The 23,770-nt window shown below is 44.1% G+C and overlaps 1 protein-coding gene across 1 annotated transcript in view; it reads right to left on the bottom strand.

Annotated features, from left to right (window-relative positions):
* The window catches only part of FAM189A2 (family with sequence similarity 189 member A2), a 56,884-nt gene that overhangs the window by 6,649 nt on the left and 26,465 nt on the right, over window positions 1–23,770 (bottom strand). The window contains exons 3-8 of the mRNA XM_032427565.1: window positions 15,525–15,635; window positions 8,949–9,077; window positions 7,017–7,124; window positions 6,794–6,927; window positions 1,492–1,621; window positions 1,244–1,322 (exon numbers count right to left, since the gene is read on the bottom strand). Of these exons, the coding sequence (XP_032283456.1) occupies window positions 1,244–1,322; window positions 1,492–1,621; window positions 6,794–6,927; window positions 7,017–7,124; window positions 8,949–9,077; window positions 15,525–15,635 (691 nt within the window). The remainder of the gene's footprint in view (window positions 1–1,243; window positions 1,323–1,491; window positions 1,622–6,793; window positions 6,928–7,016; window positions 7,125–8,948; window positions 9,078–15,524; window positions 15,636–23,770) is intronic.

Here is a 23,770-nt window from a genome sequence, read left to right as displayed (position 1 = left end):
CCGGGTGGTTGGTGGGGGTGGGGGGGTGGGGGGGGGGGGGGGGGGGAAGGAACGCCTGCCCAGCTCTGGCGACTTCCCTGAGGGCTGCAGACCATGAACGCAGGCAGTGGAAGCCTCCATACAGCCCAGGGTACAGGCCAGGCTGTGAAAGGCTTGACGGCCACGGGAAAGAGCCAGTGGCCGCCTCGTAGATGGGGAGAGCCACTCAAGAAATGGATGACTTCTGCTCAGGACAACCACATCATGTCATCGGCAAGCCTGAGTGTGCTCTGGGAAACTCTGAGAAATGGGAGAAGCCCAAACATACTTAGGGAAGAGAGCACTTCTGCATTATTCTAAGATGGAAGGTGAACCGAACAGAAACTCGTTCCAAATGGTGCTGCTGAAAAGTCACCCCATCGAAAATAGCTGGAGAGTTGATCCATTATTGATCACCCCTGCCATTTTGTGCTGGTGGACAGTTCTCCGGGCCATTTCAAACCTCTCCAAAGACAGAGAGCTGCAATCATGTTCCCTTGAATGACAAGGATAACTGCAAACTGACTCTTGTTTTTCGAGGCAGGACGGAAAATCAGCGTTCACTACACGTGAAAGCAGCATGACCTGGACCCGAGGTTATAAATGACAGCGCAATCTCACAGCAAATCATCCTGCCATAGACAAAACTCTTTTTTTCCCTTTAAAAGGGCCCATCTTATTTTAACAGGAGAAAGAAAATCTTAGGTGGGAAAACACAGGGATGCCACATTAAACTCTCTAATCCATTTCACAGGTCCCTGAGAAGGGTCTGGTGACTCATCAAAGATTCTGAGGATATTTTTATTTCTGTTCACATAGTATCTCCTACTTGCCAATTGTTGACAGTATTTTTACACCTGGAAAGAAGGATGTAATTTGTGGGGGTTTTTTTAAGATTTTTAAAAGTTACTTATTTGAGAGAGAGAGAGAGCGCGCGAGAGAGCGCACACGCATCAGTGGGGGAGGGCCAGAGGGAGAGGAAGAAGCAGACTCTCCGCTGAGCAGGAAACCTGATGCGGGGCTCGATCCCAGGACCCTGGGATCATGACCTGAGATGAAGGCAGACGCTTCACTGACTGAGCCACCCAGGCGTCCCAAGAAGGATATAATTTGAACCACTGGCTTCAAGATATCTGACCTCCAACAAAATATCATATAAGTCATTACTTCATGATGTCTTACTTGACAGAATCCTGAGTTTGGGCAGCAATCGTGTATTTATTACCTTGAGTCAGTGGTATGCAGATCGGTTCCAAGGGGCTCGTGGCACCTTCTAATCCTTCTGGCATGTGGAATGAAGGTCCCTACATCACAGGAGAAAAGAAGGTTATTTGTTGATATTCAGCTCATCCCCCACCTGGACTCCACTGAACTTAGAAGCATGTTCAGGGCCCAGTGTCCCACTGTTCTCTGCACGCCAGGCTGCTTTTCCTACCAGCGGTCAATGTACCAATGAGAAACCATGGACCGTACCTGCTCCTGGTCCGTCTGGCTCACCACAGCTTCATAGGGAGGTGGGGGGTCCAGGGGACAGAACACTTCCACACCTTTGATTCGTGCTCCGTAGATATGTGGGAGGGGAATAACATCAGGACCGACCATCCTAGGAAAAGCATCTTGGCATCAGGAAGCACGGTCTACAGACTTCTCGTCTGCCGTACTTGCTTCTGCACGATGATGGCCTTTACCTTGGGCCGGTTATCCGCTGACAGAGCAGAAGACCCCTCACCCCTCCAAGACAGTCTTCTGGCCCAGAAGCCGGGGAGGATAATCTCAGCTAATGGGGTGCCCAGAGTTTCTTAGGCAGGTGACAACGTATAAAATGCAATGCCATCATTTCTTTTACATCCACAAGCCAAAAAGCAAGCAATCATCCACAAAGACAGAAAGCAGATTCGTGGTTGCTGGGGGCTGGGGGCTGGGGGCTGGGGACTGGGGAGTGACTGCTGAGTGAGTACGGGTCTCCCTGGAGGTGATGAACATGCTGCAGAACCAGATGGGGGTGGAGGTTGCACAGTACCTCGATTGTACCAAATCCCACTCAACGGTACGCTTTCAAATGGTTCAACTCATGTTATGTGAATGTCACCTCAATGAAAGAAAAAACAAAACTAGGGACTTGGGGCAACTCAATTATTTCTTACATTAGTACATGACAAAATTCTTGCCTGCGTTTCCCTAATGTCTGATTCATGGTAGAAACTCTCTATTTGTTAAATAAATATTTGAAGGTCTGAATTACTTTTTTCTAGGAAAGTGAACAACATCACAGCTCAAAGACAAAGCAGGATGAATCACAGAGTGACCCTTCCTAAATACAGTCAGTCAACAAACACTAGCTGAGCACTGCCTTCATGCCAGGCACTGGGGCTTTTGTCCTGTGAGTGGGAGACCCTCCATAGCAAATAAATAAATAAACCTCAAGATTTTCTGCCTGTGTTCATAGAAAACTCACACACATAAATAATCTAGATAATAAAGAGCCTAAATTGTAAAACGATAGTTTAAAATATACAGAAACTTGTTCCTTTTGACCAAACTTCCAGTTATAAAATAAATAAGTCCCGGGGGATGTAATATACAGCATGGTGACTACAGTTAATAATACTGTATTCCCAGGGCGCCTGGGTGGCTCAGTCATTAAGCGTCTGCCTTCGGCTCAGGTCATGGTCCCAGGGTTCTGGAATCGAGCCCCGCATCGGGCTCCCTGCTCAGCAGGAAGCCTGCTTCTCCCTCTCCCACTCCCCCTGCTTATGTTCCCTCTCTTGCTATCTCTCTCTCTGTCAAATAAATAAATAACATAATAATAATAATAATAATAATACTGTATTCCCTATTTGAAAGTTGCTAAGAGAGTAAACCCTAGAAGTTTTCATCACAAGAAAAACAATCCGGTAGCCATGTGTGGTGATGGATGTTAACTAGACTTACGGTGGCGATCACTCCACAACATACACAAATATGGAATCATTATGCCATGCACCTGAAGCTAATAGAATGTTCTAGGTCAATTATATCCCATTTTAAAAAGATACAACGAAGACCAGAAAACCTGTACTCAGGCCGTGGAGTATTAGAGAACGAAAATAAGAGATAATAGCAAAAGTTTAATGCCCGTTCTCAAAATATGAAAATGGACATAAGCTGAAGGAGACAGGTGAAAGATTCTGGGCCAGTGGCACACAAGGGCTGCTTTTTTTAGAAAGGGGCTCTGTGGATTCATGGTTGTTTCATTTTATTCCTGCGCCCGTTTAAAAAAAATGCAAATGGTGGAGGAAAAAAAGTTGAAAAAGATGCGACGTTCTTTTTTTCCTAGCAGTAAAACCAGTGGACAAGGGGACTTGCTTTACTTAGGGAGCCCTAGGGACTTCTTCTGTCCTCTCCAGAGGGCCAGTCTTCATTCCTGAGTTAGCAGGACCCCATGAGCCATCTTTCCAGCACTCACAAATCCCCTGGCTTCCCCTCTCAGCCAGCTCCCCTCATTTCTCCTCTGCTATGTCCTCCCCAGGAAAGTGAATACCCCCCGCTTTGCCTGTTGGTTTGTTAGCTCTGGTGGTCTTTGATACTCGCCACCCAATGGCTATGTTCACAGAGAAGAGAGGGTTTGCTTGGGGCCAGGAGGTCAGGGGAACAGACTTCCATTTTAGATCTTAAACGACCATGGAATCCCTTTAAGAAGGGGGAGAGGGAAGGGGATACATTTTCTTTAAATCGCCCACAATGAACGGCTTCTTATGGTGGTAACTATAATGACCAAGGAAGCCTCCGTGTGACAGAAGATGCTTCTAGGAAAAAAAGGAAGGTTCCTTTCCTATGAAGCAGTTCTCCTTATTTCATATCTTTTGGGTACAAAGGGATCTGTCTGGGGAAACAGGTGCACTATGTCCTGGCAGGTATTCTCCTGATCCTTTATGGCCCCCAACCCTAGCTAGGGAGTAGAATCACCTGGGGAGGTTTGCAGACTATGGGAGGCCCAGGCCTTGTCTCTAGAAATTCTGCTCTAATTGCCTGTGGTGGGGCCCACACAGATAAGAAGAGATTTTGATCTCCTAAAAATCAGCTAAGCGGCCCTGTGGGGCTGCCAGGCAGGGCTGCACTGGGCACGGAGTCACCCACGAGCAGAGCCTGGCTCCACTTGAGTTTGGGTTCTGAACTTCATGAGGAAAAGGAATGAGTTTACTATATTCACCACTGAGGAATAAATGCCTGTGTTCAATTTTCCATAATCTTCCATGCTCTGTAACACATTACGTCCCCATGGTACAACCAGGTCCCCAGTTACAGAATAGGTGGGATGCTCTCCTTTTTGATCCCAGCTCCAACCAATTTCTGAGAATGGGGGTGGGGGGAGGCTCCCTGGGGTCGTGGAGGAGGAGTGCACAGCCCTGACTCTCATTATAAATCAAGTCACGAGGCAGAAACCCATCTTTGGATGGAAACCTTCACTGCAATCAGGTTTCTGTTTATGGCAGTAATTTGAGAAGTGCTTTCTCAAGGAGGGACCAATGCATGCAGTGGTTGTATTTATAGAAGGGAAATAAATAAAGCGCTCTGAGAGGTCATATAATACCTTGCAGGAAGTCAGGAGTTTGCATTGTGTGAAAACTCTTCACGTACCCGGTTGTGGAAATATTAAAGAAAACATTCGTTACTATTCTTGCCTGCCTGCTTCTAAGAAAGAAAATCACCAGTTGGGGTCAAACAGTTAGTGTCTATAAAATGGATATATAAAAATCTAGCAAAGTTGGTCAAATGCAAAAATACCTTTGATACAATATGTATCTGAAAGTGAATAAATGTAGCCATTTAACAAGGAAAGTGGACCGCCCTCTAGTATTGGGTGAATTTCAGAAAATGAGGCTGTTTGCCCATTGGAGATACGATCTAGGCCTCCAGGTCTATACTTTGGGCCCAGCAGTGTCTCCTTTCCCACAAGGATGTATTACTTTAACACCCTTCCCCATGTTCCTTCCGGAAAGTTCTGAATGATAAAGCCCTTGGTGAGAAGCTTCTGGATTTGGTGAGGGGCAGTCTCAGGACTCAGAGGGGCGAATCCAGGGATGCACCCACATCCCAAAGAGTGGAAATACCCACACTGATAAGCATTACTATGGCGGCACCGAAAAGAGAAATGGAAGAGAGAAGGGCAGGTGGGGGAGGGGCGGTCTACAGGACAGTGAGACTCCTAACCCGCATGAGTCACTTTCCCTTTCTGCCACTGCAGGAAATCAAATCTGTCTGTTGCCTCCTCTCAGGTCAACCAAGGGCTCACCTACAATCTCAGAGAGCCACTTAATTCTTCTCAAAGACGGCATTTCTCTTTCCAACCACGAAATAACAGGCTTTTTTTTTTTTTTTTTACTGCCTTCCAACACGTCCCCCTGCACACAGCCTGAGACTGGGCTAAGGTATGAGCAAAGGTGTCCTTTGGTGCACAAAGAATGACTCTGAGCAACAGGTCGGGAGGTTACCCATGGAGAAGAACGTTAACAGTGTCTGGGCGGTAGCTCCCACCGGTGACCTGCTTCAAAGCCACACGTGGCCGTCCTGAGCATTAGCAAGCGGATTTCCAAAAACCCCAAGGCTGCCACCACATTTGTCTGACAACTCTCCTTGTATACCTTGGGGATTAAAAGTTGAAATTCCTGGCCCTCTGAATCTCAAGCTAAAGACACGAGTCTTTCTTACAGAATTCAGAGATTTTCTTTTGGAAGCTTAAATATGGTTTGCTGATCCCTGAAATTTGGCTTAAGATCACTTCACCCACGAAGCCAACCCTGACTGGCTGACTCTTCCTTCAAAGCTCTCTGCAGCCCACTCACCATCCTGGGTTAGGTGGTCCTCCTCGGTGCACTCAAAATCTCTCTTTTGAGAATTATTATGATCCTTGCAACACTCAGCTGTAATGACCCAGACTGCGAGCTCCTTGAGAGGGGAACGAGGCGGGTCTAAGTCATCTGAAATGTCACCAACCTGGGGGGGTGGGGGGATGGGGGGTGACTAGTAAGCAGCAGAGGACTGATTAAATGTTTGTCGAATAAATAAACGAAGTCATTCTTTAGAGAGGTACAATTCTAGAAGTCCATAACAACCAGACGAACGCATGCATCATTTCCTTCTGCGGACAGTCATTTCTGAGATTTAAGAAACAAACGATAAATTTTGAGCTAGAATTTGAAAAAGGAAACCAGCGTGGTGTCTATTTTTTCTAGACCAGGGAGAAGTCATGAATAATTAATCTCTTTTTAATGGCTTGGAAGAATGTCATGATTTGGGGCCCCGCTGATGGTGTTATAATGAACATCGATTTGGCCTGAGCGTGTTTCCTGGGCAACCGCAGCTCTCAATCAAGTCACATGACAGCGACTGTCTCACTGGGTGTCAGTTTTCCTGGGAAGCTAATTGAAATGGAAAAAGTATATCCTTAGTTCGAGGTGGGACTTTTCTTTGGTTTCAGCCGTTTATCAGACAAAACAGCAGGGTGGGGAAGGGGGATAGAAAATCCTGAAAAGGGGCGCCTAGCCGGCTCAGTGGGCACAGCGTACGAGGCTTGATCTCAGGGTCTTGAGTTCAAGCCCCACACTGGGCGTGGAGCCTACTTCAAAAAGGAAGAAAGAAAGAAAAAGAAAAAAAAGAAAATCCTGAAAAGTAACACCGTCTGTCTAGATTTTGGAGAGAAGTAAGCTCATGCTATAGGTCGTCCTGGAAACCTTTCAGTCTTCCAAACCGAGGCCACCTCACAGACGGCTGGGGCGGGGGCACTCAGGAAGGCTACCTGCGGTTCATCCGAGGCGTGCACGAGTAAAATGTGGCGAAATAGGAGGGGGGGGGCACTGGCGGCACGAAGTCATCAGGGTCTGGGATCCGTCCGTGTTCTTCCACTTCTTCGGCAGAAATCTGGGATTCGTCCTGATGAAACAAGCATCTCGGTTAGTCAACAGCCTTCATGACAAAGGCCCCGTGGGCCACAGTCATGGTGCCACCTTGTATGGACTTACGAGGCAGGGTCTTCTGGCTGCAAATATCTGGAGGTAGCGAAGGGCAGCTGCTGCCAAGCAGACGGTGGTGGTCAGGGCGTTCAAGGCACACAGGGCGAAAAGAACTTTCTAGAACAAGGAAACAGTAACACCACTGAGCACGTCAAAGCTGACGACCAGGGGCTCCTGGGTGGCTCACTGGTTAAGCATCTGCCTTCGGCTCAGGTCATGATCCCAGGGTCCTGGGATCGAGTCCCGCATCAGGGTCCTGGGATCGAGTCCCGCCTCGGGCTCCCTGCTCAGCGAGGAGCCTGCTTCTCCCTCTCCCACTCCCCCTGCTTGTGTTCCCTCTCTCGCTGTGTGTGTCTCTCTCTCTCTATGTCAAATAAATAAATGAAATCTTAAAAAAAAAAAAAAAGCTGATGACCAGAAGGCAAGAGAAAAACTGTTTTAAATAATAATAATGATGTCGCAATAAGGCAATTCTCATGGGAAGATAGATGCCAAGGACTTTGATGTCTGGCTCGTGGTAAGTGCCAAATAAATACTGGTTATTAATACGGCTCTCATGCAGTCATATAAGCATCGTAATTTTAAAAAACTTATCTTAGAGGCTTCCTGTCCCAGAAAGCCCTGGTATTACAAGTTTTCTTTTTGCCAGCATCAGAACATTGTCTGGAAACGTTCCTTCCAGAAGAGCAACGAGTGTCTCTTCTGAAGTTGGTGTCCCCAGTGATAGCAATTCCAGTCTCCCACCGGGGACGGCCTGCTGTTTTATCTGTGGCCACTGATTCTATTTTGGGAGCAATTGGCAGAGCTCCCCTGGGCACCCAGCTACGACAGCACGGGGGGCAGGCCAGCCAGAGTATAAAGAGGGCATCTCTTCTCCAAACCCACGTCTCAAAATAGTGGTAAGGGCAATTCCAGAAGTTTCTTTTGCCACAGTCCTGGCTCCTTAGTGAGGCTTTCCCCAAGAGGGGTCTTGGCTCAAAGTTTGGGGATGACTCAGCTACGAGAAATCCAGAAGCCAAAGATAGAAGGCCACTTTTACATTCTCAGAGAGCTGGCAGTGGAGAGACTCCTCCTTCAAACAAAAAAACAAACCCAAAACAAAGACCTGAAGAAAGCCCTCGGCGAGGAATTATCCAAGAACTAATATCTCACGGTTCACCAACTGATCTTGTCACTCACTGGGCTAATGAGCCCCCATGAGTCAGGACTCAACTTTTATCCAAGCCCTAATAAAGGGTAATTCTGTACTTCTCTGCAACTGGTATCATTTATTTTTAATCTCTCACTCATTCTAGTTGCTGCCCATGAAACAAGAGGTAAGGTGCATGAATGTCCCTTGCATTTTCTAACCGATTATCTATCCTAAGCCTCTGTGTCCTGGCTCGGCAGCACCCAACAGCCCACGGGACTCACTGAAACCAACAAAGGAGCATCAGAACAAGGACAAATGGGCAGGCAGTTGAAAGGTTTTGCCCAAAGCAGGGGCGCGTGGCTGGCTCAGTCGGTAGAGCATGCAACTCTTAATCTCAGGCTCGTGAGTTCAAGACCCACGTGGGTAGAAAGCCTACTTTAAATAAAAAAAAGTTAAGGTTTTGCTAAAAGTTGCATCATCTATGTGTAGCTACATCGTGTGTATGGATGGATATACATGTATATACATATATATACACTCATATGTATGCATTTAGACTCCTTTACATTTTTTGCTATCTTGTAACTCTTGAACACAAAGAAAGCCATCCATTCATTACTTAAGAGACACACAATCATCTGTGCTTCTTCCTGAAGTCACTCCTGTCTCTGGGTCAGATGAGGGTTGGCTCCTATCTGCAGCCCAATTGATTGAGGGAGGTAACAGAGTAAGGATATTTCAAGTAACTTTGCCTTCTTTGAGGGCTCTGTAGTGTATTTACTGATGGGGGTGGGATCCGCTCAAGGTACCTTAAGTAGAAGGTGAACAGCACTACAAGACTGAACCGGAAAGAGTTTCAAGGCATTTTCTTTGTCCGTGCATTTGGCTGGTTGGAATTCTTCACAACAGAAGCAAATCTTTCCTTCGCCTAAATCCACCTTAAGGGGAGAAAGGCAGAACCATAATTTCATTACTGAGAATAAATATGCAGGTGACACATTGGAGCACCAATCCTACAGAATGAGATATGGTGGTGTCTGGATCCATCGGGATAGGCTAGGGTATGCTGTGGACGAGAAGGTTATTTCTTGAATATGCTAATGCCCACTGCAGGTCAGCAGGGTGTTCTGCTCATCTTAGTCCATTAGGAACCCAGGTTGATGAAGCACACACCATTTTAGGATTAATGATCACTGTACCAGAGAGGTGGAGAGCACATGATAAAACGCACGCTGGCACTTAAAGTAAGGTTGCTGGATAAAACATGGGACACCCAGTTAAAAAACTATTTGCTGTTTATTTGAAATTCAGATTTAATTGGGTGCCCTGTGTTTTTACTTGCTAAATCTCGTAATTCTAGCTTAAATCTTCCTCTTGCAAATGACCCTCATCGCTTTAGCTCACACTTCATTGCCAAAGTGAATCTTACAGCCCTACCTAACTCCAAGAGGGCAAGGAAGTTCAGGCTACCATGTGCCCGTGAGAAACACAGGGTATATTTGGTGAACAGTAGCCCTAAACCAGGTAGGCTTAAGGAGATCTCTCAGTTTGACATCTTCAATGTGGTCACAGATTTGAAGTGATAATATCAGTGATGAGTAATCTCTTGTAGTGAAATGTTTTGCAAACTTGCAACCACTTTTCGAAGTCTCCCTTGACTCAAGTTGTGAGAATATGCAACACCTGGTTTTGGCTAATTAAGACCCATAATTTGGGAGCAGAGGTTCATTCTTACTCGCTTTGCCTCTTGAGTTGTTGAAGTTGGCTATTCTATTTTGGTTAAAAGGAAAGCCATGCCTTTGTCATACCTGTTAAGTAGGCAGCTTTGACCACCCTGGCTGCAAAATTCTTCAGGAATCTTTAAGAATAACTGAACGTCTACAGTGTTAGAGTTACTTAAGAGAGAAAAAGCGTCTTTTTTCTTATTGAATTAAGATTCTTACCTTCTAACCACACTTACTCTCTAGTTACCCTCTAGTAACAAATTTATGGTATTTTTCCAAATTAAGAGAAAATACAGTTCCCTTATAACATAAGTTGATTAGGAAGCAAAGGGAAAAATTTCCACTAAAGATTACATATTTTCTTTGGATGTAAAACATACACACAAAATTTACATACACAAATCTTAAGCATACCATTTGCAGAATTTTAAGCAATGCATACCCCTGTGCACCCCGAACCCATATCAACATACAGAACACAGCATCACCAGAGAAAATTCCATCGTGCCCTTCCCCATCAATCCCTGCCCCCACCCTCCTACAGGCAAATACTTTATTTTTTCCACAAGGATTAGTTTTGCCTCTTCCAAAACTCCATGGATCCTGTAACATTTTTTATTCTCTATCCCTAAACCACATTAAAGGGGTGCATTATTATATCAAACACCGATGCCCAGATTTTGATATAAATTCTGCCTCTGATACAAAGAATTACAACAGCTAGAGTTACCTTGATGGACTCCATCTCTATCCATTCATTTCCACTTGGTTTCTGTCTTTTCCTGATTTGCCCACAGAAACTGTTATCTCAACAACGTCGCCACACCTAGATCCACAATCCGACCCCCAGACATACACAAAAGCAAGACTGTCTGAGTCTGAATTTTTCTTCCACTGTCTCACATTTTTGAAGGCAATCCTGCTGCTAAAATCTACACTAGAGTCTTCCCTTCTAAGGGAAAACTACTGTGGCCATTCAGACAGGATTTCTCTAGGCAGGGTCTGGGGGGGCTGGGTATTTTATTTCCTCTCGGGGATCACTAGCTTTCTCTTAGCCCCTCTTCCATAAATTAATAATAGTCCTTACCCTGGGCTAAATTCAGCAGGTAAGTGTTACTCCTAATGGGCTTCTTCCTTTGAAGTCCAGGTGAGAACCCCCTGATTTAATACTAACAGTACTATTTAGTAGTTACAAATAAGCAGCCATCAAGTTGCTCCATTCTGCTCATGTACCCAAGGCCCTCTTCTTCCCAAACACCAACCACGCTCACTTTTCTCAACACCATGCAGTGCAGGTTTCCATTTCTTGTACTTAGATAAGCTTCAAAATCTTACCTAAGGATTCTGCCTCCTGCAGGTAATATCCAGTGTCATCTTACAAAGTACTCCCCTCCCACTCGAGTCCATTCTTGGTAAAAGGCGTTCAGTTAAGAGAGAAAAAGGCCTGTGTGGGCCACACATACACACAGCGGCATTATTTACACACAACCAGACTTGTATGTATCTGGAAACCTCAGCTATCTGGAACTTCCAGGCTGAACTGGTCCAGATGCAACAACTTTCCAGATGGGTGAAGGTTCATCTCTTTACACAAGACTTTTAGAAAGTTAAATCATTATCCAAATAAAAATGAATATCAGTGGCTGTGCCCAGCTGACATGGGAGCCCTGAGGCTCTGTACAAAATGGTACCAGGAAATGGCACGTTTTGGATTTCTTGTTCTTTCTGTTCCTGACCCTTCACCTCCCTTCTTAATCCCGGCTCTGCCCCAATATTTCTGCAAAGTTATTCCAACTTCTCTTCGATCTCTTAACCATCCACAAACAACCTTGTTCAAGCCCCTACATGAAAACCATCCCCCCTTCCACCCTGATACTATTCCCTGACACCACCAGGCCCTCCCCACCCTTTCCTCATCACCAGGATTATGGTTCTCAACACCGGCTGCTCATTAGCATCTTCTAGGAAGCTTTCAAAAAAGGAGGACACCTTCTCTTGCAATGAGGGAACTGCAAGCTAACATAACGAGGAGCTCTCACACCAGCCCCATCAGACTGACGAACACTAGAGAGAAATGCTTGCAGTTGGCAAAGGGTCACTGGTAGAAAAGTAAGTTGAACCTTTTAATAAAGGAACCGGCCATATATTTTAAATTGGAAATACTTATTCCCCAGCCACTTTGGGAAACTGTTTAGCAGTTTCTTATAAAGTTACACAGACCTACTTTTACCATGTGACTGAGCAATCCCACACTTCTTTATTTACTCAAGAGAAATGAGAAGGGGCCCACAAGAAAAGCCACAACTCTACAAAAATGTTTACAAGAGCTCTGTTAATAATACCCCCAAACTGGAAACAATGGAAATGTCCATCAACAGGAGAGTGGATTAAACAAAATGTGATATTTTTATCCAATGTAATCCTGACGTGCAAAAAGAAAAAAAAAAAAAGCAACTGACACAACACAAAATCATGGATGAATCTCAAAATTGTTGTGCTGAGCAAAATAAGACAGAGACAAAAAGGTACATACCCTATGACTCCATTTGGGTGAAATGCAAGAACAGACAAAACTAATGTTCTAGATCTTGTTTGGGGTGTATACATGAGTATGTTCATTTGTCAAGATGAATGTATACATTGGTCAAAACTCAAGGAACTGCACACTTCAGGTCTGTGCATTTCACTGTAAATTTTACCTCCATTTAAAAAAATGGATAGAGTCACCAAAGGGTTGAATGTGGAATTTTTTTTTTAATTTTTTTATTGTTATGTTAATCCCCATACATTACATCATTAGTTTTAGATATAGTGTTCCATGATTCATTGTTTGTGCATAACACCCAGTGCTCCATGCAGAACGTGCCCTCCTCAATACCCATCACCAGGCTAACCCATCCTCCCAACCCCCTCCCCTCTAGAACCCTCAGTTTGTTTTTCAGAGTGAATGTGGAATTTTTTTAAAAAAATGAGACAAACAGAAGAAAAACTACAGCTTCCCCACCAGGAACAATGTCCGACCTGGGAGCTTCCTCCGACTGGCGAAAATCCAATCGGCCAGGGGGATGTTCAGGATGGTATGCATTGCTACATTGTTTTTATCGGCCAAAACCCAAACCACCACAGACCACAAGGCAATAGAGAACTAACCTCTTCGAAACAAAGACGAGTGTTAGACCTGTAAGTGAGAAACACAGTATGTAGGGGAGTGGATAAATACATCCCATTTTTGGAAAATAAATCACAATGAGGTCCACTCCCTATGTATTTATGTGAGATAATCTGAACACATGGAGGGAGACCCCCCGGCTTGTTAGCAGGGATTTGGGATGACTAGCATGGTGGAGAGGGAATGAGGAAGAGTGTCCCCTCCCCCAAAAAGATTTCATTGGTCAAATAGCCTCCCTAATGAAAAACAACAATTAGGATACGGTCCCACTGATGGAAATCGTGTGTTTTTATGCATATAAAGAGGTGCCCCAAAAATCCGCCAAACAGTTAACTGTGCTTACCCAGAAGAGTGAGATTTTTTTTAAGTTCTGTCCTATACTTTTATGACTTGCCCAAATTTTTACAGTTTTATAATCAGATACAATCACAGAATTGGTTTTGTGGTGGGGAAAAAAGGTTTAATTAAAAATACACTTAAAATATAAAAAGATACAGATGCCTAGACCCACCCCTGACCAGGCCAACTGAGAATCTTTGGGAATGTGGCCCCAGTTAGGGGATTCTTTACAAAGTTCCCCCAGGTGAGTCTAATGGGCACCCAGGGTAGAGAACCACAGAATTTCTCAGAAAAGTCCATTAACTATACCCTTGACCCCTTGCAATCTGGCTTCTGCTTTTCCAAGAGCTACCAAGGCTCATTTCCCACCACTGCCCTCTGAGTACTCTCCTCTCTCGGGCTCTACCCACTCTCCTTATCTATTCATCATTCAAGGTCCATCTCAAATACCTATATTCCTTATCTTCCCCCGGATACAAGCCCTTCTTTCTCTGCATGCCCCGGGCGCCGTGTCTCACTCTGACGGCCAAACCAGTGGATCTACCTGTAGCTGGGCACGTATTCATTCCCTCCACAAACACCACTCAAGCATTTGCCGTGTTTATCCTGTTCCTCTTGCATGTGATAAACTTCTAGGTCAGGAACGAGGTCTGACTTTCCTTTCTACTCTCCGCAGCCTCTAAGCAGTGTCTTGACATAAGAGATGCTACAATTTCGCCAAACTGTCTTTCCAGATACTGGGACTTACCACTTTCAGCCTGTGTCTGGTCTCTTTGCCCCTTCTAATTTGCTGTGTGATTAGTAATTGGAAAACCAAGCTTGGTTCAACTTCCCCCACCCCGGGAACTCTGTATGTGAAGGAGTGGGAGGCAGTGCAGGGGGACCATTGGGAACTCCCAAATTAATAGAGAAGCTGACATTGCCCTTGGGGAGATCCCAGCTCAGAAGAACAGAGAAGACAGGTGTATGAATGTCTCTAGTCCAAAAAACGAAAAGGATAAATGCCTGAGAGAGATACATATAGGACATTTTAGAAGATTATCTTTCCTGGGGGTTCACGGATTGTTTCCTGAAGGAGGTAATCTTTGAATGGGTCTGTAAAGGACTGATATCATTTGGAGGAACAAGGACTGAAGGATAGTGAATTTGGGGGGGGGGAGAGAAGGTGTTGTTAAAAGTATGAAAGTAGGGCAATGCCAGGCAAGCTTTGGAGCAATGACAGGGTGAGCTGCCTCCGGGAGCGGGCAGGATGAGGGCGAACTGCAGAGGGCCTTAAAAACCAGAAAAGGCTGGGATCCCGTAATGTACGGTTAATAACCAATGGGGTGACAAAATCAGAAAACTTGTAAAGCAGTGTTAGAAAGAGCAATGGGTTTGTGGTGAGTCCCTGAGGAGTCTTCCTAATGGGGAAGGCCCGGGCTTTATCACAGCCAGGAAGGTGGGGGAGCTGTTTAATATGGATAGAGTTTCAGTTTTGCAACAAGAAAAATGTTCTGGAGATTGGTTGCACAACAATGTGAATGTCCTTCAACTACTAAACTTAACTCTTAAAAATGAAGATGGCACATTTTATGCTACTACATGCATTTTACCAGTCAAAAAATTAAAAGAAAATATTCGGAGATTGTGCAGGTCCATAACCTCTTAACCACAATTCTGAAATTCAAAAAGCCCCGAAAACCAGACGTTGTGATTACAACCTGCTGCCCCAGAGTCCAGTGGGGTGCTTGCTACAGCGTTAAGTAACCTATGCATCAGGTTTATCTTCTCAAAATCGGGGAAACTCTGAATGCTGAAACACAGCCAGCCTCCAGAGATTTTGGAGAAAGGACTGCTGACCTGTATTCTGATCATCTCCGCTTTCCCTCTTCGGATGAGAGCAGACCGATATTGCTTGTGGACACCTGACCGATCCATTCCCTAACTAACGACGCGCTATCTTACTGTGGTTCTGGGGCTCTCCTAGCTGGTCCCTGCTTTGGAAAAGAAATACCTGAAGTCGGTCAGGGGACATGGGAAAACGAAACAAAGGGCGGGCTTCACTCGAGGGAGCTTGCCGGGCACACACTGCGCGCACCCTACCCCCCCCCCCCCCGCCCCCCGGGAAAGCCAGGGTCCGCGCAGGCGCGCAGCGATGGTTTAGGACAACTTACCAGATCACACCTGGGCACGCTGGACACAAACTGGGCCCCCTGGCAGCCGAGGATAAATCCAGCTAGATTTAAGAGGACACACACCACAGAGAGCAGCACAAAGAGATTCACCTGAAGTGGCAGGAAAAGAGGCCATTAGAAAAGACAATAGCTAAAATCAGAGTTTTGTCTGAGTAAAAAGAAAAAAAAAAATTCGTATTCTCTTCCTAGAGGGCACACATTTTTTTTTTTTAAAAGTCCGAACCATGTTTTCAATGTACCAACCTTTTGTTCACGTCGTAGAATTTTTAAACTGTGTTGAGGAAGACCACGGACTCTCAAGTCTTCTCAATAATTTCAAGTCCCTAATTTTTTTTCTCTCTTTGCATCTAAGGAAGTTCTGACTCCCTCAGCGCTGATCTGTCCCTTGCATGAAGCCCTGGCCAGTTCCTCCTTGAGCTGTTGCTATTTTTTTCTGAGTTTTGCAGGATCAATGGTAAGTAGACAAATGGAGAATTCTAGCATGTGAGTGGAACCCAGGAAAATCAGAGCACTCAGAGCCCTTACTGGACAGAAGTGACAGTGTACAAGTAAAAACAAAGCTAAGTCTTTTCTCAGTTCCAAACAGTGTAGGTATTAAAGAATAAGTCCACAGTGATCTATATATTTTTCTCCAAAGCTAAATGTTCCAAATGTTACACTAAATAATTCAGAATTAATAGAAATCAACCAAAAAGCCAGATTTTACTTAGTACCAATGAGGGACTACTACAGCTTTTCAACCTGAGAACTATATTTATTATCAAAATCAAATCTTATCGCAAATATAAAAGATTGGAACTAATGATGATCCGCGTTAGAACCAAGCATCAGTTCGGGTAGCAAATGCCAGAGTTGGGCTGGTAAGTGAGTTCGCATATGAACTCTAGTTTGGAAAGTTTGTTTTTTGTTGCTGGTATTCCAAGAAGCTTGAAAACGTCTCCCCTAAACCCATGTAATGAGTCAATACTTAATATCACATGATGCCCCTCTCCCTAAGAGGAATTCTTTCTGCCTCTCCAGGAGTAGTCAGGCCTGCTTCTCTCCTTGTTTTGTTAATGTGTAAAAGGACTATGCACTCTGTCATCAAATCTTGGGGGAAATGCTGGCCGAAGCTGCTGTGTTACTGTTTCTCCTGATTCGTCAGTGTCTGTAGGGCTTAACTGGATCAGCAGAGAGCACAGCCCCCTTGAGCACTCTGTCAGTCATCATCATGTCAAAGCTTTGGAAAATGAGGACGCAAAGTTGGCCAAATGAGGATGCAAAGTTGGCCACGGACAGAACATGATCTTCTTACCTGGGCTGCCCCTATGCACTGGCAGCAGCTACTCCAAGAGACCTAATACATCTGGAATCTTCACACCCAGCAACACAATTGTTATTACTATGGGGAAGTCTAACTTCCCTTTGAAAAGTATCTTTTCATGCAATACCAGATGCCTTGAAAAGAAAGTGTGGTTATAATCCTTATGCCCACCAGCACATCATAAACCTTCGTAACTTTGCGGCCCCCGTGGTTGGCTCAGTCGGTTGAGCGCAACTCTTGGTTTCAGCTCAGGTCATGATCTCAGGGTCTTGAGATCAAGCCCCACGCGGGGCTCTGTGCTCAGCACAGAGTCTGCTTCTCCCTCTCCCTCTGCTCCTCCCCTGCTCTCTCTCTGTCTCTCAAATAAATAAATAAAATCTTTTAAAATAAATAATAAATCTTCGTAACTAAAAATTAGCAGCATCAGATATAGAATGAGTGAGGGTTCATTACTTCCAGCACTGGTCCCCAAATCTCTTTATTAAAATCTTCAATCCAACTCATTAAATGACACTGTTAAGAAAACCAATAGGCAAGCCACAGACTGGGAGAAAATCTTTCATGCATATATTAAACAAAGAACCTTTATCCAGGATATAGAAATAACTCCTCAATTCAATAAAAAAAAAAAAAAAAAACCAGACAACACAAAAAAATCAGGCAAAAGACTTGAACAAGATATTTCACAAAGGAAGATATAGGAATGGCCAATAAGCCCATGAAAAGTTACTCAAAATCATTAGTCATCACGAATGCAAATTAAAACCACAGTGAGATACCACTTCACATCAACTAGAATGGTTAAAATTAGGAAGAATGACAACATCAAGTGTTGGTGAGGATGAGGAGCACACAGACTCTCCCGCATTGCTTGTCTGAGTATAAAATGGTTCTGCCACTTCTTAAAAACTAAATATAAATCTTCCATGCCAAAGAATTCCAAATACCATTGACTCTTGTACAATGCAGGGCTGAGGGGTGTCAACCCCCAACCCCGGCATGCAGTGCAAAATCGGAGTATGACTTCTGACTGCCTATAAACTTAACTATTAATAGTCTATTATTGACCAGAAGCTTTGCCGATAACAGTCGATTAACCCATATTTTGCATGTTATATGTATTATATACTGCATTCTTACAACAAAGTAAGCTAGAGAAAAGAACATGTTACTAAGAAAATCATAAGGAAGAGAAAATATATTTACAATACTGTACTATATTTATTAGAAACAAAATCTGGGGCGCCTGGGTGGCTCAGTCGGTTGAGCGTCTGCCTTTGGCTTGGGTCATGATCCCAGAATCCTGGAATGGAGCCCAACATCTGGCTCCCTGCTGAGTGGGGAGTCTACCTCTCCCTCTCCCTCTGTGTGCTCTCTCTCTCTCAAATAAATAAATCTAAAAAAAAGAATAGAAAAAAGAAAAGATCTGCATTTAAATGGACCCACGCAGTTCAAATCCCTGTTGTTCAAAGGTCAACTGTGATTTATGGAGATACTCCACCCTTGACTCCCTACTCCTTAAGTATGGGTTGTACCAGGTGAGTTCCTTCCAAAGAATACAGTATAGAAAGGAGAGGGGGAGTAATCTTCTGGTGGAGAAACTTGACAAACTTGACATCAACCAGAGGACCAAGGTTAATATCGCTGATAAGTCATGTGGACGGCGTGTACCCTTGATATGATGTGATGAAAATGGCATTTTACCTCCGTGTTCTTCCTCTACCAAACCGACAATAACCTCAGTCTAATCATAAGAAAAAGATCAGACAATCCCAACTGAAGTCCATGCTGCAAAATACCTGACAAGTACTCCTCAAAATGGTCAAGGTCCTCAAAAACAAGAGAAGTCTGAAAAACTGTCACAGCCAAGTGGAGCCTAAGGAGACATGACAAGCAAACGTAATGTGGTCTCTTAGGCTGGAATAATGGACAGAAAAAGAACATTAGATATAAACTAAGAGAATCTGAAAAGTATGGATTTTAGTTGATAATAATGTATCAATATTGGTTCGTTAGTTGTGACAAATGTACTATGTACTATATTAAGATGTCAATGATGGGGAAATAGTATGGCATATACAGAACCTCTCTTTATTATCTTTGAAATACTTCCATAAATCTAAAATTATTCTACAGTAAAACGTGTATTTAAAAACTGCAAAAAAAAAAATCTGAATATACGCCTACCTTAAGACCTGCTATTCCACTCCTAGGAATAAACCCAGAGAAATAAGCGCAGTTACCCACAAAAAGACTTACAGAGAAATGTTTATAGCAGTTTTATGCATACTAGACCAAAAATGAAAATAACTCAAAATATCCAACAGCAGGAGAATAGGTAAACAAACTGTGGTATTTTCGGGGCGCCAGGGTGGCTCAGTCGTCAAGTGTCTGCCTTCGGCTCAGGTCATGGTCCCAGGGTCCTGGGATCGAGCCCCACATCGGGCTCCCTGCTCGGTAGGAAGCCTGCTTCTCCCTCTCCCACTCTCCCTGCTTGTGTTCCCTCTCTCGCTCTATCTCTCTTCGTCAAATAAATGAATAAAATCTTTAAAAAAAAATTTGTGGTATTTTCAAACAATGGAATACTTCCAGCAATAAAAAGGAACACCCTACTGATATACAACAACACAAAGAAGTTCAAAGACGTTGAGTGAAGTAAGCCAGATATTATATGATTCCACTTACATGAAGTTCAAGAATAGATAAAAATAATCATGGTGATAGAAATCAGAAGAGTGGTGCCTATCTGGTGGGGGGAAGGGATTGACTGGGAAGAAAGAAGAGAATTTTCTGAAATGATAGCAATGTTCCATATCTTGTTTGGGATGTTGGCTACGTCGGTACATCCAACTCTCAAAACTTAGCTAACTGAACACTTTTGATCAGGGATTTATATAAATTATATTTACTATATTAAAAAGAAAGTAAGAAAGACAATTCTGAATCCATCTGCCAAGACAGGAGTGTGAGATCATACAATGAATGGGGCTATTTCTTGAATGTCAGAATAACAAACAAGCTTAGAGAATGCTCCAGAGGTTAACTGCCTGGTAGACGTAGCTTCTCTCCCGCACTGGATGGGCTGCCAATGCGAAGTCAAAGTCAGATCACCAGAACGCCAACCCCAGAATGAGGACACAGCCAAGGCACGTAGGCGGTGTACAAAGTCACCATGCACTGTCCCCCAAACTTATTCCTTCGTGTGGCTTTTTTATGACTATCATTAAAACTCTGGCCAAGCTTATTGGCTATATGGTCATTTGAATTATTCTAGTGTAGACAACGGCAGCATGTATCAGACATGGGGGCTATTAGGATACCAACCATGTCTCCTTCAGAGGCTGGATCAGGTTCAATGGGTGTACAAAATTGGAGTTATAAGGGACCCACTTAGGATTTACAGGGACTTTCAGGATAGACCTCTCTGGCTTTAACCTAGTTAAACTCGTATAACTTCCAAGACCCAAATTTCCATCCCACTCATCACCAGGGGGTGTCCTCCCAAACAGAAGGCAGTAAAACATCAGCTACTAAGGAGGAACATGATGGTCACAAAGTCCACTCAGCTCTATCAGCAAAGGGGAAGAATTTCTTACATTTTTTATATTGTCATCATTCTTGCCTTTAAAAAAATCATTGCAGGTGATCTGAATTTCTCTTTCTGGCAAGCACCTGAATTTGGAATCAAGACACCTGGTTCAAAATCAGGCTTTCTCCCTCGTTTGCTGTGATATTTTAAGCAACCTCGGTGAGACTCACTTTTCTCATCAAACAGGTCTATATTCCTAGCCACCTCACAAGAATAATGAGAGATTCACACAAAATGACATACATAAAAGTCCTTTGCATGCTGCAAAATACTATGCAATCGGTTTTATTATTAATAATAATAGGCAATTCCTCTTCGGGGGAGCAGCTTGTTATTACAAAATGAATTTCACCATTTTGTTCTTAACACTGTGTGCCTGAGTTAATGGCAGCTGGAAGAGGTACTCTAATTGTAAGAATAATCTGCAGGTATACTGTTTCCAAAACTTCTCTAAAAAGAATTCTTCCTGCGGCCTGCAGGTAAGTTCCTACGGGAACTCACTCCATGCTGACCACTGACACTTGTGTGCAAGAGATCTCCTGATCTTCTCTCCTGCGCTCTTCCCAAGGAGGCTGGCCTACGAAGACTGTATCCATGGGGCCCCTTTGCCCTCTTGTCTTAAGTGAAGTTCAGCCACTGGGGAGCCCTGGCAGAAGATTGGAGGGAGGGAGGAGAGTGAGTTTGGGCTAGTTATTCTATAGGTTCCTTCTCTGTAGCCTCAGGCTGGCTGTGTCCCTTAATAGAAAGCCACAGTTTCTTTCAAGGGGTCCTCTGTACCTGACCCCGAATTCCAGATTCCGGTCAGGCCTAGGGACAGTCCTCACTTCACTGTTCCCTACACCTTGCGCATTCCTTTGTGAACAAGCCCTTTATTAACCTCTTCTCAAGATATAATTTTCTTGTTATCTGTGCCCTGCCAGGACCTTGACTGATACATCGTCTCTATAAATTTCTTCCTCATATTTTACCTAATTTTTTTCTGATCTTTCAGCTTCGTTCCTATCGTTCTCAACTCACAGTCATCACCACCTGCCCAGCGAAGGGAACACCATGGATTACATACAGTTCCGGAATTCTACCGAGACCAACTCATCACTGGGATTTACCATCAAGAAACGGAAAAGCCCAGAGTCAATTCAGAAATGTCTTTCTAGAACTTGGATTTTAGACATGAAAGACAGTGGGACCCAAAAAGTGAAGGGCTTGCCCTCTGTAACTGGCACTCTGGGGCTTTTAAGGGTAAGGTGCAAAATCCAAGATCCAAAGAGCTGGTCTTCTCCCAGGGACAGGCAACGTGAGTGACGCCTTTTATGCTTTTGGTTTTACTGTTACGAACTTGAGCCGGGAGTATTTTGATACGTATATACCAGGTAGCTTGATGCAAAGGCATTATGTTCTTCATAATGGAATTGACCTCCACTCTGATCTCTTACAATTGTGCCCCCAGTTCTTTCCAGGTCTCAATTAAATGACCTAACAAAAGAATGTTTCGGGAACCCGAGGCCACCAAGAAGGAACATCACCTTCAATTTGCCCGTTTCTACCTGCTAAAAATTTCTCATAATCCCCATCACATAATATCATTAAATAATTATGCCTCTCACAGCTTGGTATTGTTGACTATCTTTTTTGGTACAAGATTTCATTCCCTAAATAGGTTGACCTTTCCCTACTGTCTAAGGACTTGTATTTTGCTGCTTCTTCCCTACTACTCCAAACTCAAGACACAACTGAAACTCACTTAGGCATGTTTAAATAAATAAATAGTTCCAGAGATCGTGTGAAGGTAGCGTGGTTAAAAATGAGAGGTTTAATATGGTGGAGTGAACATAAGCATTTAGTGCTACCAATTCCTAAAAACCCATTACAACCGCAGCAAAGGAAAAGTTTTAAATAGAGAAATCCATAAGGACAGGAAAACGGCATCAAAATTTTAAAAGCTGGAAAGCCAATGGGCCGGTGTGAACTGGACGCAGGGGTGCTGAGAAGAGACTCCTACGATAGCAGGGAGGGAAGCCAAAACCACAGGATCCTCTGCTCAGACTCTCCAAATGTTCAGAAATGGGCAATCGCGGTGAAAGTGAGTCTCAAATCAGGACTGGCTGAGGGTCTAAGAAGCGGTTAGAAATTGGTACAACCACTCTGAAGAAGAATGGCACTTACTCTTTCTAACAAAATTCAACATATACCGCCCCTGTGACTCAGCAATTCACTTCTAGGCATATGCGCAAGACAAATTAATGCATATGTCCCCAAAAAGACACACCCAGGCATGTCAGAGCACTGGTTCATAATAGCCCCAAACTGGAAACAACCCAAATGTCCAAGAATAGGAGAATGGATGAACAAATCAGAGGACGCTCATCAAGGGAATAAAACTTAGTGCTGTGGCCTGAATGTCTGTGTCTCCCCAAAATACATTTGTTGAGAGCCTAACTCCAAGATGTTGGCGTCGGGAGGTGGTGCCTCTGTGCGGGGATTAGGTCATGAGGGTGGAGCCCTATGAATGGGATTAGTGAATCTGTGTGTGTGTGTGTGTGTGTGTGTGTGTGTGTGTGTGTGTGAGAGAGAGACAGAGAGAGAGAGGACGCGCGCGCGCGCGCGCCCCCCCACTTCCATTTAAATATCAAAAGCTCACCAAATTCTCTCCTCATGAAGAGAAACCTCTCAAAAACTTCCAATTTAAAAAATACTACAAAAATGTAGAATCATGAGCAAAGTTATAGGAGCACAGCATACAGGGAACGGGGGAAAGGACCCCATGGTAAGGCAGAATTTCTTCTTCATAAGCAAGGAGCCTCAAAAGTACCCCTAAGATTTGTACATTTTTTTTTAAAGATTTTATGTATTTATTTGACAGAGAGAGACACAGGGAGGGAGGGAAAACAAGCAGGGGGAGTGGGAGAGGGAGAAGCAGGCTCCCCGCTGAGCAGGGAGCCTGATGCAGGGCTTGATCCCAGGACCCTGAGATCATAACCTGAGCCAAAGGCAGACGCTTAACGACTGAGCCACCCAGGTGCCCCAGATTTGTACATTTTCACCAGGAATTAGCAACTCTCAGTTATAAGTGCTTTAACCGAGGTTGTAAGCTCACCTCGAAGCTGTGTCCCAAACTGATGACAATTTGTCTTACTCTGGTGGGGATGGGAAGAAGCCTTTTGCACCTATTGAGAAAGGGACTGGAAATAAATGTTGTTACATTTTAAACACTTTATAAAAAGAGAATCTGGGGACAGCCATAATGTGAATAAATCTGATACCTAAATATCTCTGAGAGGAAAGGGAGACAGCTGGTTCCATTCATAGCAACGGGCCTGTGTTTGGCTTGTTGGC

This window comes from Phoca vitulina, unplaced genomic scaffold (genome assembly GCF_004348235.1).
Source record: "Phoca vitulina isolate PV1807 unplaced genomic scaffold, GSC_HSeal_1.0 scaffold37, whole genome shotgun sequence".
Taxonomy (NCBI): Eukaryota; Metazoa; Chordata; class Mammalia; order Carnivora; family Phocidae; genus Phoca; species Phoca vitulina.
Note: the sequence above shows the minus strand (reverse complement) of the source record. Positions and strands in the feature narration are given on the sequence as shown.